General features: G+C 39.5%; 1 protein-coding gene across 5 annotated transcripts in view; it reads right to left on the bottom strand.

Moving 5' to 3' along the window:
* The window catches only part of TAF15 (TATA-box binding protein associated factor 15), a 42,412-nt gene that overhangs the window by 16,393 nt on the left and 8,804 nt on the right, over window positions 1-17,215 (bottom strand). For all 5 annotated transcript variants that reach the window (XM_056127621.1, XM_056127623.1, XM_056127624.1 and 2 more), the window contains exons 2-7: window positions 15,950-15,989; window positions 12,629-12,677; window positions 12,440-12,524; window positions 12,252-12,354; window positions 8,427-8,620; window positions 6,019-6,139 (exon numbers count right to left, since the gene is read on the bottom strand). In XM_056127621.1, coding sequence (XP_055983596.1) covers window positions 6,019-6,139; window positions 8,427-8,620; window positions 12,252-12,354; window positions 12,440-12,524; window positions 12,629-12,677; window positions 15,950-15,989 — 592 coding nt within the window. The remainder of the gene's footprint in view (window positions 1-6,018; window positions 6,140-8,426; window positions 8,621-12,251; window positions 12,355-12,439; window positions 12,525-12,628; window positions 12,678-15,949; window positions 15,990-17,215) is intronic.

The following is a 17,215-nucleotide window of genomic DNA, read 5'->3' as shown; positions in this document are numbered from 1 at the left end:
CACATCGGTATTTCCCAAAGTGGGAGATACAGATCCCCAGAAGGCACTGCAACAATCCAGGAAACTCATGTGGAAAGTGGGGGGCTGTTGTTTGTCTGCTTAAAGAAGGAAGATTATAAGAAGATGTGACATCTTTTTTTTTAACAGGGCAGCAGGCCAAAACAATTTGAGAACCTCTGGTCTAGATGAGCTGTATGTAATTTCATATGAGATTTCCTTTAAAGCTCAGTTTTAATCTTTTAGTTTTATTGGGAAATTCAATTTCAATACATTATTATCTTACTGAAAAATAAATAACAAATACAATATGCATTGTATGTTATAATTTAGGACATGATTACTGCTATAGATGAACTATAATACTCTGTAATTGAGCTCAAGTAGCAGTCTCTAGTACAGTTAATAGAAGAGCCAGAGATAGAACATAAGATGCCTGCCCTGCAAGTGAATGACCCCAATTTAATCACCAACATTGCATATTGTCTCTGGAGTACTGCCAGTGGTCACTCAGGAGCAAAGTGCAGGCATAACCCAGAGTACCTCTGAGCAAGACATAAAAATAAAAAATAAACAAAAGCACATGATGGTTCTGTAGTTTAAAATCTTCCTTTCAAATACACAAATTTAAGTCTACTGTGTCTTAATAGAAAACTGAGGCATGAAGATTCATGAATATCTCACTTAAGATGTTATCACAGGGGCTAGAAAGAAACAGGACAGCAGGTAGGGCACTTGCCCTGCATGCTGCCAACCTGGGTTCAATCCCTGGTACCCCATATAGTTCCCTGAACACAGGTGTGAAACAGGTGTGGCCCAAAAACAAACAAAAACGTTACCACAATATATTTTTCTCCTAGAAGAAGCAAACCTGTACACAAAAATAATTTCTAAAGGACTTTTTAACTAAGATATTTAATACAGTGGAGACATTAAAAAAGCAAATGAGCTGCAAAAGAAAACCAGTTGTACTTTCTTCTCTTCTTTTTAGTTTTTGGACAACAACTGGCTGTGCTCAGGGTTTATTCCTAGCTGTATTCAGGGATTTCTCCTGGCAGGTTCAGGGAACCATTATGTGTTGCTGGGGAGCTAATCCCAGGTTTGCCATGTGCAAGTCAAGTGCCTGAGCCCTGTACATTCTTGACTGAACCACAGAAACAGTTATCTTAAGTTCAAAAGCACAAAAAGTAGCCGATCCTATGGCAGTCTAAGGAGTCTCTCACTGCTACAGCACTACTGTAGCACTGCACTGTCCTCCCATTGTTCATCGATTTGCTCGAGCGGGCACCAGTAACGTCTTACAACAAACTGTGAGACTTGTTACTGTTTTTGGCATATCAATACTTCATGGGTAGCTTGCCAGGCTTTGCCGTGAGGGCGAGATACTCTCGGTAGGTTGCCGGACTCTCCAAGAGGGGCAGAGGAATGGAACTCGGATCAGCCATGTTGGCTGTGTGCAAGGCAAACGCCCTACCCGCTGTACTATAGCTATAGCACTACATTATTTAGAAAAAGATTTACTCTCAGGTGCTTTTCAAGAAAGTAAATATAGAATACTGGTCAGGAGTGATTCCTGAGCACAGAGCCTGGGGTAAGCCCCGAACAAAACCAAAACACAAAAGAAAAAGGAAAGTTTAGGGTGTTTTCCCCAATTTGAGCAGGATGGGATGCGGTAGTTGGGATGGCAACTCAATAGTAAAGCACATGTGCTGGCTGTATACTTGGGATTCAATCCTTGGAGCCACAGCGGGAAAAAAAGGTAATACTTTTTTTTTAAGTTTTAATTGTGCTATGTTTGAGATTTTATAGTAGCAAATCCAGAAGATGCTCCTTTTGGTGTGAAAATAACATTAATTTCAAAACATAAATGATTTAATAGATTTAAGTACCATTCTCAACGACAGATGCATTTATCTTTCATTTCCTCCCAAATCTCGTATGTGTGATAAGTCTTTAAAAACAGAGTTAACATTTACCAACTTTTCAAGAGTCAAGAAGCTATCATTCCATAGTTGGACTGTTCAAAACAATGTTCACTAGCCAGGTGACTGCTGACCACTTAAAATGGGGATAATCTACACTGAAAAATACTCTAAATGTAAAACACAAAATATATTTCAAAATTTTAATTTTAAAAAAAGGAATACATAGTTATCACAAAGAATTTCATCCTGATTAGACAGATACGTAAGACTAAAGTATACAAATGGTACTATGAATATACAGGTAAAATTAATTGTACCTGTTTATTATTTTCTAACAAAGTTTTAATTATATGTGGCTCACATTTGTGACCTACATTATTTATTCACTAGACAGCACATTTCTTGGCTATCACTAGAACATATATGCAACTTCCAAAGTTTTATAAGACATTCAAAATTCAAGATGCTTTTATTTAAGACTTAAATAGTAAAGCCTAAAATAGCCAATTTTTTTGGGGGGGGGGAGGGTGGCACACTTGCCAGTGCTGTCGGTGTTTAGGAATTAATCCTGGCAGTGCACAAGGGACCATATGTGGTCACAGGCAATAAACACAAGGTCAGCCACATGAAGATAAATACTTTACCCGCTATGTTAACTCTCAGTCTGCAACTACTGAATTTTGGGAATATATTAAAAATAAAAATGGGGGCTGGAGTAAAAGCACAGCAGTAGGGCATTTGCCTTGCAAGCGGCACAACCCAGGTTCGATTCCCAGCATCCCATATGGTCCCCTGAGCACCGCCAGGAGTAATTCCCGAGTGCATGAGCCAGGAATAACCCCTGTGCATCACTGGGTGTGACCCAAAAAGCAAAAAACAAAAACAAAAATAAAAATGCTTTCCATAGGTTATGGCATTTGTTCAATGAGGTTGCCATAATGCTGAAATATAAAATACTGAGAATTCATAGTCTTTTATTATGTTTATAAAGATCAGGGATCAATTTTAAATGATAATTAGAAAAGTCATTGTTCTTTGCTACCAACTATACTTTGCAAAGAGTTTCCTATAGTCCCTATAAAATTCACATTTTCTTTTACTATTTTGGTTTTGGGGGTCACACTCAGCTCAGTTCTTAACTCTTGGCGCTGTGCTCAGGAATCACTCATGGCAGACTCCAGGAGTCTTATGTGCTGGTCATCAAAAATGGTTCAGCCGAGTACAAGGCAAATACCCTACCTGCTTGTATTACCACTCTAGCACAATACTCACATTTTCTTATTAAGCTGAGTTTTATTTATCTTATTTATTCCCTCTACCAATTTTGACTGCCTGCAAGTTTAAAAATATGCCATCTTTTACCAGACAACCCGCCCTACTCACAAAGTATACCCCCTTTTTTTATATATAAAACCAATTATTGCCATGTAGTTTTCAAAAAGTCCCAGAGGAAATTTTAAACCCTAGTCTTTTTAAGATGATTAGAAACACAAATGTGAGTGTTGATGAAGACCAACATAAAATGTTTGGGTATTTGATGCTTAAATGCAAAACCAAGTAATGAAAGAAAAATTCTGAAATGTTTATATACTCAAAAACAAGACAGTTTACCCTAACAAGCTAAAAAGCACACCATGAGGAAGGTATTTTAACACATCAAAATTACATAAACTTCAAATTCCCACAATCATGTTTAATTCATTTATATTTTGTCTATTAACGCTTTGACTCTTCAAAGGCTGAGTTGAGTAGTTCCAAGTGAAGCTCCAGGATTTCCAAAGCCCAAATTATTTACCATGTACCCTTTCGCATTTTGTCAAGCCAATATAAAATGTAATCATTATCATCCAGACAAATTTCTAAAAATGTCCTTTCACAAAAATTCTATTTATTGGTTTTTAGGGAGGGTACCAAAGTGAATAGACATAAACAGCCACTGGCTACGAGTTCTCCCCCTACTTTGACTGAAACATATCATCATTTTGATCTCATAGATTGTGAGCTTCTGTGTAAGAATGTATCTGAAAAGATTCAAAGACTCAACAGAAAAATAAAAAATATAGTTTGTCATTTGAGCCACTTATATGGAAACCTGTTAAGAGGTTAACACAAAATATGGGACTCAGGAACACTACTTTTTTTTTTAACAGGAGGATCATTCAGGGTCCTTTCAACGTCCTAATTCTAAGATGAATCATCTTTTGAATATTAAAAAATATTTTTGAAAATTTCTAAATCCTCCTCCTCCACCTGAAAATGAGAATATTCTTATTCTCAAATTGTAGTTTATAGTTTGATGATCTATTAGAATACAATTATAACTTAAAAAATATTAAACCATGGAATTAGAGAGATAGTACTGTGGGCAGGGTGCTTGCCTTACACATAGCCAGCCCAAATTTGATCCCCAGTACCCCAAATGATGCCGGGAGCACTGCCAGGATTAATTCCGGAATGCAGAGCCAGGATTAACTCCTGGAGAATGCCAGGTGTGGTCCCCCAAAAAGAAAATATTAAACCATGGGGCCAGAGAAATGGTTAATAGGTAGGACACCGGCCATGCGCATAGCCAACGTGGGCTCAATCCTTATATGGTCCCCTGTAGCACCATGAATGGTTTCTGAATCGTTGAGTTAAGGAGTAAGCCCAGAGTACTGATAAGCGTGGCCCCCCAAAAAAATAAAAAAATTAAACCTAAGATGTACAATAAAATACAGCATTCCAAAGCACTGTTATCAAAAATATCGACTGAAAAATCTGATACACTTTATTTGGGACTCTGAGGTAGAACCAGATGGAAAGTCAGCAACAAGTCACTTTACAAATTATTTATTTACATCCCCATGATGACAGATTGCTATCTCTGATACTGAGTATGAATAAAATATATTGTCTGACCTTAATAAATTGATTTGGGCTATCAAAATCTTTTAACATTAAGACTTTATGAAAGTTTAGATATGTTCCAGACTTAACTTTTGACACATTATCAAAGCTTTATAAACTTCGAGAAACTTAGGTGAGATCAAATGTATAGCTCAATTGAAACAATGCTGTATGCAACTGTGTTCCTTGAGTCACCTCAGGAGATAAGTGAATCAGTATTGATGTTATTAACAGCTCACTGACAATTTCTATTTCTAAGAAATGTCTTTTAAGCTTGAGTATTTTACACAAGAATGTGTCAGCTGCAAGCCTCCTCTGAGGACAATAAACTACTTTTAAATCTTAGTTTCTCAGAACAAAGTGTAAATTTATAGATACATTTTATTTATTTGTCAGTTTCTTTGGAGTGGTGGGGTTGCGTCACACTGACTCTGCTCAGGATGTACTCCTGACTCTATTCAGGGGTCACTACAGCAGGGTTCAGGGAGCCGTATGTTGTATAACCAGAGCCAGATGTGTCCAAGGCAAGTGCCTTCCACTGTAGTATTTCTCTGGCCCTATTGATATATCTTAAAGTAATTTTAAAATCAGCTTTCACAATACCAAAACCCAGTAACATTATCAACCGGAAAAAGAAAAACTGAATTAAAGCCATCCTTTTTCCAGTTTAATCTAAACAAAATACAATGGGATGTTTCATTAGTTACTTCAGTAATTATTTACTTAAGGAGACCAAATAGTTTAGTCATGTAAAAGCTCTCACTCACCATTAAACCTATCTTAATCCCCTATCTTTATCTAACAGTTTCCTTCCCAAAGGGATTCAAAATCTGGAATAGACTCTGCCCTCCAATTTAGTGTTAACTTACCATTTGTTTGTTTATTTATTTCACAAACAATATACCAGAGTCATCTTTTAAAGGAATTTAGATTCTACAAACTCTGGTAGAAGAGTTAAGTGGTTTAACCACAAGGGTAGTAGGGAAATCTCCTCCATTGGTGTTTGATAAACACCACAGAAATGCTTAACTAGCTATTTTAAGGTGATTTATGAGATATCTGTTCTCTTCTTAAACTAAGAAATTAAGAAAAATAATTTTTCCTCTTAATATAATTTAAAAAGCCTCTTTTAAATTAATGCTGATATCCAAATAGCTAAGTAACAATAAAAAAAAAGAAAGAAGAAATTAAGATATCTATACCTACTTACCTTGATCCTGTCATAGGACCTCTTCCATCCTTGTCATATCCCCCACGCCCTCTACCTCCTCCCTGTGACCCGCCATATCCTCTATTATCTTCTCCATACCTACTCACATCACGACGGTCATCTACGAAACAAGGTAAAACCAAAACCAGTTATTTCTGACATAAGTCATATCTGATAAAGGTTTCCTATAACAGTCTTAAAACCACTCAAGGTCACACATTTTGTCCTTTAAAATATTATACATATTCATAATATATCTGGAATTAAATGTGTTTCAAAACTTTATCTGTGTCAAATTCTACTCTGGTAGTCAAAATAAGGGTATCAGCATTTGATATGACAGTAATGTAGAATAGTTCAAATACATTAGGATTAAGTACACTTAAAAGATAAAAATTACCATAATTTAAAAGTTTCTTCAGAGGGACCAGAGAAACAGTATAAGGTGCTTGCCTTGCATGCAGAACTGGGTTCAACCTTTTGCACCAGATATAGTCTCATGAGCACAGAGCCAGGAATATGCCCTAAGCATAGGCAGGAATGGCCCAAAATCAAAAACGAAATAAAGCTTTTGGCACAAAAAATATTTAACTGGCGACCCCTGAGTACCAAGCCCAGAGCAATCCCCAAAAACTATCATATGAGGTCCCTAAAAAAGAAAAAATTTTTAACATAAACTAAGCATCACCAAGGAATAACCAGATCTTCAAGCTGAGAAATATTTTTTCATACACAAAGCTATTCATTATTTAATAAATATTACTGACCACCAGAAACCAAACCCTATAAAATTCTATAAGGTAAGAAAATCAGTGAGACAGGACATTGAAACTGGGGAGAGAGCTCAAAAGGCCAGAGTGCATGCTTTGCATGAGGGAGACCTGATACAATCCCCAGCATAGCATGGTCCCCCAGCAGAGACAGTGTCTGGATAGCCCACGCTCCAACTAGCCTAGTGCAAAAGCAAAACAAAAAAGAACGCTTGCCTTGATGGCAAAAAAAGAACATTTGCTCTTAAAGAATACATTTTCACAGCATTGAAATATTACTAATTATCAGTGGAATGTACAAACTGCTATAAGAAACAACAGGCAAGATGGACTAGTCCTTCTCAAGACAAGGTTAACAGGCTGTTATACAAGTTCCTAATTTCTCCACCCCAAGTATGCCATCACTATACCAAATAAACCAGTAGCAACAGCATTATCAAATAATCAGAAGTGGTTTTTGTTTTTTGAGGTTTTTTTTGTTTTTTATTTTGTTTTGTTTTGTTTTTTTGGGTCACACCTGGCGATGCTCAGGGGTTACTCCTGGATCTGCACTCAGGAATTACTCCTGGCGGTGCTCAGGGGACCATATGGGATGCTGGGAATCGAACCTGGGTTGGCCGTGTGCAAGGCAAATGCCCTAACCGCTGTGCTATTGCTCCAGCCCCCAGAAGTGGTTTTTATTATTACTGGTAGTAATGATAATAATAAAAAAACAAAGCGAAGCGATAAAAGCCGACAACCAAGGCCAACCCAGGTTTGATTCCTCCGTCCCTCTCGGAGAGCCCAGCAAGCTGAGTATTCTGCCCGCATGGCAGAGTCTAGCAAGCTCCCTGTGATGTATTTGATATGCCAAAAGTAGTAACAAGTCTCACAATGGAGATGTTACTGGTGCCCGCTCGAGCAAATCGACAAACAACGGGAGGACAGTGCTACAATTGGTAGTACTAGGGATCTAACCTAGGGTCTCCCAAATATAAGGTAAAAACTACATCCTCAGCCCTTGATCAGAGTTGACTCAGACAAATTTTTTTAAAGTAAGATAGTTTGAATTGAACGAAACTTAAGATGCAAGCAAGGAAAGAAAGGAAAGGAAAACGTGTTAAAGAAAGAGAAACTAGAAAGAGCAAGCAAGCAAAAAGACAGAAAGATACAACATGGACTTGAAGGAGCAAGCCTGATTCAAAAAAAGAAATTCATGTAGGGGCCAGTGAGATAGTTTAAAGGGCTGCAACTTCTGACTGGCATACAGAAACCCCAGGTTCAATTCCTGGCATTCTGGGATCCCCTAAGGTAACTGGTGGTGCCCAACACTTTTGGCTTGAGCAGCCATATATCACTAAAGTGTGTCCCCACAAACCCAAAATACTACTTGGGACATGCCCCATCCCCTAAACACACAAAAATAACTCGTCACTCCAAATTTTTACAGCTGCCATCTTCTGTGGGCTTTTTACTCCAAACTCAAGGAACATGGGTTGAGATAGTACAGGAGTTACAAGGCTTATCTCACATGCAGTTGACCCCAGTAGGAATACAGTGCCAGGTTGAAGCCACCAATCATAAATCAAGAAAACAACAAAACGCAATATATAAAACATTCTATGAGCAAAAAGAAAAAAAAAAGTAAGTATACCTTACCTTGTGTGTGGTGGCTATAATTATCCCTTTGTGAATGGTAGGATTGCTGGTTTTGGTTATAGGAATCATGCTGCTGGTCATAATTTGACTGTTCATCATATGAACCTTGATGCTGATCATAGCCTGACTGCTGGTTATATGAATCTTGCTGACCATAATCTGATTGGTCATATGAAGGCGCTCTTCCACCTTGGCTAAACAGAAATCAAGAACATAAGAGATTTTATACAAAGGTAAGATTTATCAATAGGTAGTGATAAGACTAAATAAAGAGGCACGAGCAGTTAAACAAGAGGCTCCCAAATTTATTTGGCATATCATCCCCCTTTCAGAAAAAAAGTGCTCAAAATCTCCCTGGAAATCCATTTTGGAGGGAGGGGGGTGTTGGTGGTTATTTTTTGGTTTAGGGCCACATCCTGCAATGCTCAGAGCTTACTCCTGGCTCTACACTCAAAGATCACTTATGGCAGGTTCAGAGGGCCATAGGGGTACAAGAGATCAGACCCAGGCCAGCCACATGCAAGGCAAGCATCTTATACCCACTGTACTATCTCAATGACACCTAAAATTAATTTTTATTTTAAAGATTGGGCTGGGGCGATAGCACAGACGGTAGGGCGTTGGCCTTGCAAGTGGCCAACATGGCCTACCAGAGTTCTATTCCTCCACCCCTCTAGAAGAGCCCAGCAAGCTACCAAGAGTATCTCTATCTCGCCTGCACGGCAAAGCCTGGCAAGCTACCCAGGACGTATTGGATATGCCAAACACAGTAACAATTGTCACAATGGAGACGATACTAGGCCCGCTCAAGCAAAGCGATAAACAACGGGAGGAACAGTGACAGTGATTTTAAAGATTAAAAATTTCCTACTGAAAGCACAATACTAGACGGTCAAAACACTAACATTTTGCTATAAGACATTAAACCAAATCTAATGCTTTCTTTTTCTTGATCTACATTATTGTGTCAATCTTCCAAAGACGCATCTTGGGGCTGGGATAATGCACTTGCCTTGCACAGTCAATGCTTGTTTTATCCCCAGCAGCATAAGGTTCCCTAAGTACCAGCAGCAGTAAATCCTGACCACCACTGTGCCCCAAACACAAAAATAAAAACAAATGGAAAAATAAAACCCACAAACATGCATCCTTAGGAAACAAATTGTTTTTAAAATAGGCCAAAATGGGCCAGGAGAAATAGCACAGTGGGTAAACAAGTTCTATTCCCAGCACCACACATAGTCCCACAAGCAACATTTGATGTGATGAAGTGATCCCTGAACAGAACCAGGAGTAAACCCTAAGAGCGGATGGATATGGCCCCTTAGCCACAAACAATAAACTAAACGAGCAGGGTTTTAAAAGCCATTCCTTCCAGTATAACATGCTTTCATCACTATTCCCTTTACTTCCTGCTTCTTTTTAACTATCATCGTATCTGTAAGACTAATAATTTGACCTCACCAACCTTTTCTCATGCTCTTATTTTATTGAATATCAAGAAGAATAATTTCCTTTGCTGCAGAATGAACGAACTAGTGAAAGGCTCAGAATAGCTTAGCTCCTAAGAATGTCTGTCTTGCAAGCATACTATCACAAATTCAAACCCTGGCCCCTGGTGTCATACAGGGTCTGGTACTTCCGCTGTTCCACACCACAGCTGTATGTGTGAGCACCAGGACAAAAAAAGGGCACAACCCTTAGTAGGCATAATTATTACATGTCAATACCATAGTCATAGAGTGGCTAAACATGGCATTAACGTGAGCAAATATCACCACTACATAGTGTGACCCTGGTGACCTTGTACACAAGCACAACTAAAGGAGTGAAATCTTTAGCCAACGTTGCATACAAGTGTTAGACCATCAAAACCTGATACACAACCCCCAGTAAGGAACACAACTAAAACATTTAAACCTCACAGCCTGACATATGTGCAATTCCCGTTCACCTCAACATCGACAAGGTAGGGGACAAGGAGAATGGAAAAAAGGGGGAAAAGGCAAGGAAATACTAGTGACCTCATTTTCTACCTGTGTAATTTGACAGGATAAATAATTTAACAGTTTTTGCCTCTAAATCTTTATTGCTATTAAAATCAGGACAATAGGGCCAGAGACAAAGCACTGCAGGTAAAGTGTTTGCTTGCAAAGTGTTTGCTTGCTTGCATTCGATAGTCTACCATTACCACATGTAGTTCCCGAGTCCCGCCAGGAATGATCCCTGAGCAGAGCCATAAGTAAACCCTGACACTGCCAAGTAAGGCTCAAACTTACCTACCCCAACAAGTAAATATAAAAATGAATTATTCTAGAAAATGAAGTAACACCACCATGTTCTAACAGGAAGTTTAGAAATGCAAAATCCTTTCAAAAACTAAAAATACAATTTTAAAAATCATGCTATTGGGGCCAGAGCAATAGTACAGCAGATAGAGTGCTTGCCTTACACAGAAGCTGGATCCCCAGCATCAAGTCCACAAGCTCCGCCAGAAGTGATCCCTGAGCAGTCAGGAAGCCCTAAGCACTGCTGGGTGTGGAACCAAAACAAAAAAAAAGGTCCTCTTCTAGGCTGGGAAACAGTTATTATAGATAGATCTGATCACCAGTACCCCAAGTTCCCTGACCACCAACAGGAATGACCACCTGTGCACTGGGCAGGGAATAGCCCCTGAGCATAGTCGGGTGTTGTCCAAAACCTATAATATTAAAAATGTTGACACATTCTGTAGATAGGGAATTTCCACCCCCTCTTCCCTGTGTTGTTATTACTGTCATTGACTATGGCTCACACACACTTGGTTGCATGGCTCCTATATTTAGCTGTTGTGCTCACCAGAGGTGCACACTTAATGCTGCTGTGCCCACATAGGCTTGATTTCGGTGCTCCAGAGATCACACACTTTACTGAACCACAAGGGATCACAAAGAGCAGTGTTGCCAGGACTACACTCTACCACTAAGTCTAATTTCAGGTATACAGTGAAATTTTTCTTTTTTACTATTTAATCGTGACGGAGGCCAGACCAAAAGTACAGCGAGTAGGGTATTTGCCTTGCACGAAGCCAACATGGGTTCAAGCCGCAGCATCCCACATCCCCTGAGCACGGCCAAGAGAAATTCCTGAGTACAGAGCCAGGAGTTGCCCCAAGCATTGCCAGAAGTAATTCCTGAGTGCAGAGCCAGGATTAACCCCTAAGAGTCACTGGGTATGACCAAAAATAAGATAGTGTTATCAATTTTCACATTTTCTGTAACAAAAATATTAAGTTTAAAACCTTTCTGGGGGGGCTGGAGCAATAGTACAGGTAGGGTGTTTGCCTTGCATGCAGTCAACCTGGGTTTGATTCCCAGCATCCGATATGGCCTCCTGAGCACCACCAGGAGTAATTCCTGAGTGCAAAGCCAGGAGTAACCCCTGTGCACTGCCAGGTGTTACCCCCAAAAGTAAAAATAATAACAAAATAAAACCTTTCTGAAGGGGCCAGAGTGATAGTACAACTACTAGTACAGCAGGTAAGGCGTTTGTCTTGTATGTGGCCAACGCAGGTTCAATCCCCAGCATCCCATATGGTCCCTGAGCACTGCCAGGAGTGAATCCCGAGTGCAGAGCCAGGACTAACCCTGAGCATCACCAGATGTGACCCCAAAAGCCAAAATATATATATATATTATAATATATTTTTTGATTATACAAATTTATATACTTTTCTGGACAGAAAAATGTTCTATTAAAGCTGTAAGTTTGTTGGTGAAACGAGTTTTATACACAAAGTATTACTATAATGTCCCACATAATCTCAGTACTTTTATTCTTCCTTACCCTCCTGATGATTCCGTGTTTTGTTGTCCCTGGTTATTATAAGACTGCTGGCCATATGAGCTCTGTTTTTGATTCTCATAGCCACTGTAAGACTGTGAATAACCTAAAGAAATTGGGTGGATATATCATTAGTAAAGGTTCCAGTGATTTTAATTTCTAAAACAGCAAATACAAGAATGCAGTCCAACCTGACTGGCTTTGTCCATAATTGGAGTAGCCACCATAGTTCTGACCATATGAGGAATCAGCTGCTTGCCCATAGCCAGAATAGCTCTGAAATTTAAGTAAAAACATGTTTTATCAACTTAAGATAAAAATGACAATAAAAACAAAGATAAAAGTAACTGCTTAAGAACACAATATATATTTTAACCTACTTGTGCTTGTCCATAACCTTGATTGCCTTGATTTCCATAGGAAGAATAACTGTAAAAGAAAAATGTACTACTTGAAAGAAACATGCTAGAATTTAAAAGCATTCTTAAAGAAACCTATCATCAACTTTCAAATCAAATACAAGCTGCTTCTCTAATTGTTAAAATACATGTTTTTTTAACGAGTATAAATTGGAAGGTGATAACCAAAGATTGTTAAAGATAAAAATTTTGTTATGACGGTTTGCTTTGACAATCCCCCTCAGATAAATTCACCAGAGCTAGAAAAGCCCATGAATTATCCTTGGAGAAAGATAGGATGTGCAGGGGAAGGGCAATTAGTAAGAGAAAAGTGCAAATAAGATTAACTACACCAGACCCAAACCTGAAGCAGAAAAATGATGGGCTTTTAAGAACACAATAAGGTTGTTAAGGTACATGACCACATTTTAACATTCCTTTCTTAAGATATTTTGTCTTAAATCTGTCAAACTGTCTTTCTTTGTAGCACTGAAAGGCCAATTTTTCCATTGTTATGGGAACTACTCTCAAGGGCCACACCCAGTGGAGGGGGGGCATGCTGTGCAAAGATACCACCTAGGGCCTTCAGAATGTAAGGCATGTGCTCTAATAAGCAGAAGTTTATGCTTCAATAATCAAATGTATGTATTATCTTCAAAGTAGTATCACAGAACAAAATCATATCACTAATATTTTAGCAAAGCATGGAATGTAGCTGGCAGGCTGGATGAAAATCTAAGTTGCATCTTCCTCAAACCTGAATTTTCTTTTAGTAATTATAACCTGTAAGTTCCAGGTTTCTGAACATACACCAAAACAAGTATCTGCAAAAAATGTCTTGGTATGTGGCTTTTGGCAGAAATGCGTCCGGACCCCGCAGTAGGTTACTGTCACCAGGCCACCCCAGGGGGGAAAGGATGTTGTTCCTTCACCTGCCCCCCTCCCAGGCCGCTTGGTGGCCACCATACTCCAGAGGCCATTGGGCCCTCAGTAACAAAACACCTGGGGCCTCACGGGATGGGGGTGGAGCCGGCCCTTTCCTCCCTGCCCCAACAAGACCCCAAGTCGCCAACCACGTACGGCCTCTCTGGTTACTGATCAAGCTGCTTAACGGCCATGATCCCAGAGACTCAGGAACAAATCTCAGAACCCAACAGGTTTTGGCAGAAATCCCTCCAGATTTAAGTGTTAAAATTTCAGAATTTCAAAATCGCGCAGCCACTACTGCAGCCATGCGACATCATATGTTATTCATAACCAGCATTAGAAAACAAATTGTCTAGTGTTGCCTTTTCAGCAGATCTGAGTGTTGGGGTAAAATCCCAAATAATGGTGGTGGGTGTGGTGTCAAAATATTGAATGTAATCAAAGTAGAGAGAGAGTAATGTGGAAATCATCCGCCCCACAGGTAGGGGGAGGGTGTGGAATGAGGGTATACTGGGGTTTCTGGTGGTAGAGAATGGGCACTGGTGAAGGTACGGGTATTTCACTGTATGACCTAGACTTAGACCTGAAAGCTTTGTAACTGCTCTCACATTGATTCAATAAATAAAATTATAAAAAATGAAAAAAAATAAGGTGTAGTTCATGCCCAATTCAATCAGCTAATCAGTGGCTGAATAAATAGCAGTACTCCTACATAAAAAAAAAAAATTTCTTGGTAGAGAGGCTAGGGATTGTAGCTTAAGTGATAGCGCTACATACCTTCCAAGTGGAAGGTCTTGGGTTTGATGCCCAGTATACGGTTCAGCCCACAACCAGTACTGTGGGATATGGCCCCATACCAACACTTACTATATATCACTTTAGTATTTTAGAGTTGTAAAATGCTAATTTGTTTTCTGGGCCTCCCATGCAGGGGGAATAGGGAGGACTCCTAACAGTACTTAACCCTCAGTCCTACTCTGTAAGTCTGACAGTTCAGTGTTTGGGCCTGGCAATGTGATATTACTTGAGCTTAGAAGTACTGGGGGCTACCAAAGATCTTTACCCAATGGTACTGGGAAGCCATGAGGTACCATGGATCAAACTCAAGAGACTCAAAGGGCAGAGCATAAACTTCATTTCTTTTAGCTTAGTCCTAACATAATTTTTGTTTTTGTTTTTTGGGTCACATCCAGCAATGCTCAGGGGTTACTCCTGGCTTTGCACTCAGGAATTACTACTGGTGGTGCTCGGGGGACCATATGGGATGCCGGGGATTGAACCCGGGTCGGCCACATGCAAGGCAAACGCCCTACCCACTGTGCTATCGCTCCGGTCCCCTAACATAATTTCTTAACGTTTAAAAATACATTTAATTGAATAAACATCTGCTAGATGCTTACTATGGGGTTAGTACTATCTTATGAGAAAAAAGGTTAATTTTGTTTTCATGAAACTGATGGCAGGGCCAGGAGAAAAGGCACATGCCTTGCATGAGGCCAGCCAACCCCAATTTCAATCCCTGTTCCTAGCACCCATCAGGAGTCAGTTCCTGAGCTACAATGGGTAAAGCAGCAGGGAAAAGAGAAAAAGAGAGTCTGAGCTATAAGTATTTCATGGTAAGCCTCACAACTTTTATAGAATTGTGAAGGCTGCATTTCTGGTAAAGAAAGCATAATGCATGTATAAATTAAAATAAAAACACTTCATTATGAGCACAGGAATTTAAAAAGTTAAACTTTAGTGAAAAGAATGTAGTGCATTCACATTTATTCTCAATGATAAATACCTAAAACGTACAGCTTCAAGAAATTATGCTGAGAAAAACACATTAGTATATTATATACAACCAAAAAATAAAATGCCTTTTCCAAGTACCTGTTACACTTCAATTGCTTAAATCCTTTTAATAATTGTTTCTTTTAAAGAAAATAATCTGCAATACTTATGGAATTTATTTTAATCCCTAGGGAGAATCTACATTTATGGATTCAAACAACCTTTTTTAAAAAATTTTATTTATTTTTTTGTGTTTTGGGTCACACCCAGCGATGCACAGGAGTTACTCCTGGCTCTGCACTCAGAAATTATTCCTGGCAGTGCTCAGGGGACCATATGGGATGCTGGGAATCGAACCCGGGTCAGCCTCGTGCAAAGCAAACGCCCTACCCGCTGTGCTATCGCTCCAGCCCCATAACCTTTTTTTTTTTAAAGAAAGAAGTATTTTACAGCACCTATGCATAGGGGTTGACTATTCTTGACAGGTTAATATTTAACTTTTAACACACCTTGATATAAAATATCAAGAGGAAAGTCTAAAATAAGTCTTTTTTCATCAGTTCTACTTTGATTAGGTTATCCAGATGTACATATACTTACCTTTGTTGCTCACCCCCAGACTGACCGTAACTTCCAGTATCTAAAACACATAAAAAGAATTTTAAATCCTATTTAAATTATGCTTCCTAAAAATCTGACTTTAGCTCTTACAGATGAAACGTGGGAAAAAGGATCATTAAAAATAGCTACAGAAAGAAAAACAAGTCAAAAATACTGTGCACAGAGAAAGTGACAAATACTATTTGTTTCTGAGAGTAGAGTCTTTGAAAACTCCTCTCTGAAAGTTAGCAATAAAACTGTAACTCAAAACTCCAACTGTACTATCTTTAAAAGCAAAAGCTAAACAAATCAAGATCTAAGCCAGAGGAATAGTAAAACAAGGGCTTGCCTTGCACACTGCTAACCCAAATTCAATACCCTGCACTCCCATATGGTCCCTCAGCCCTTCCAGCAGTGATCCCTGAGTGCAGAGGCAAGAGTAAGACCTGAGCACCAATGGGTGTGGACCAAAAGCAAAAAAAAAAAAAAAAAAAAAAAAAGAACTAATTCAGGGGGCCTGAGAGATAGTACAGGGAGTAAGGTGCTTGTTTTGCATACAGCAAACCTGAGCTCAATCCTCAGTATAGCATAAGGTCCCCTGAGCACTGTCAAACAGTGGTTCCAGAGTGCAGAGCCAGAAGTAACCCCTCAGCATTGCTAGGTGTGGTCCAAAAACAAAAAAGGAACCAATCAGTACAGAGGGAAAGAGAAAGGGGGAGACAGAGGGAAAGAGAGGGGGGAGAGGAAGAGGGAGAAAGAGAGAGGGACAGGGGAGTGGAAGTGGGAGGGGGGAGGGAAACAGAAGGAGGGAGAGGGGAAGGAGGAGAGTGGAGGGGGGAGGGAAAAGGGGAAGGGAGAGGGGGAGAAAAAGAGGGGAAGAAGGAGAGGGAGGGAGAGAAAGAGGGAGAGGGGGAGAGAGGAAGAGGGAGAGAGAGAAGATAGGAAGAGGGAGAAAGAGAAGGAGAGGGTGAGAAGAAGAGCGGGAGAGCCACAAACACTACAGGATTACATTTCCTTGCATTTTCTTTGCCAACCAAATACATATCATTTCCCCATACTAGATTGCTTTGGCTGTAAAAAGCAACAAAAGAGCATCCAGAAACTTGATAAAAAAGAAAAATTGGGGGCTGGGAGCAGTAATGCACATGTCCTCACATGCATGAGATGGCAAGGGGAGGTCTATGAAAGTCTTTTAAAAGGCAAGTTAATTGTAGAATTCCATTCTGTATCAAGCTTTCATAATAAGAACTGGCCAACTAATACGTA

The sequence above is a fragment of the Sorex fumeus genome, unplaced genomic scaffold, assembly GCF_029834395.1.
Source record: "Sorex fumeus unplaced genomic scaffold, SorFum_2.1 ptg000063l, whole genome shotgun sequence".
Classification (NCBI taxonomy): Eukaryota; Metazoa; Chordata; class Mammalia; order Eulipotyphla; family Soricidae; genus Sorex; species Sorex fumeus.
This window is presented reverse-complemented; position numbering and strand designations above follow the sequence as displayed.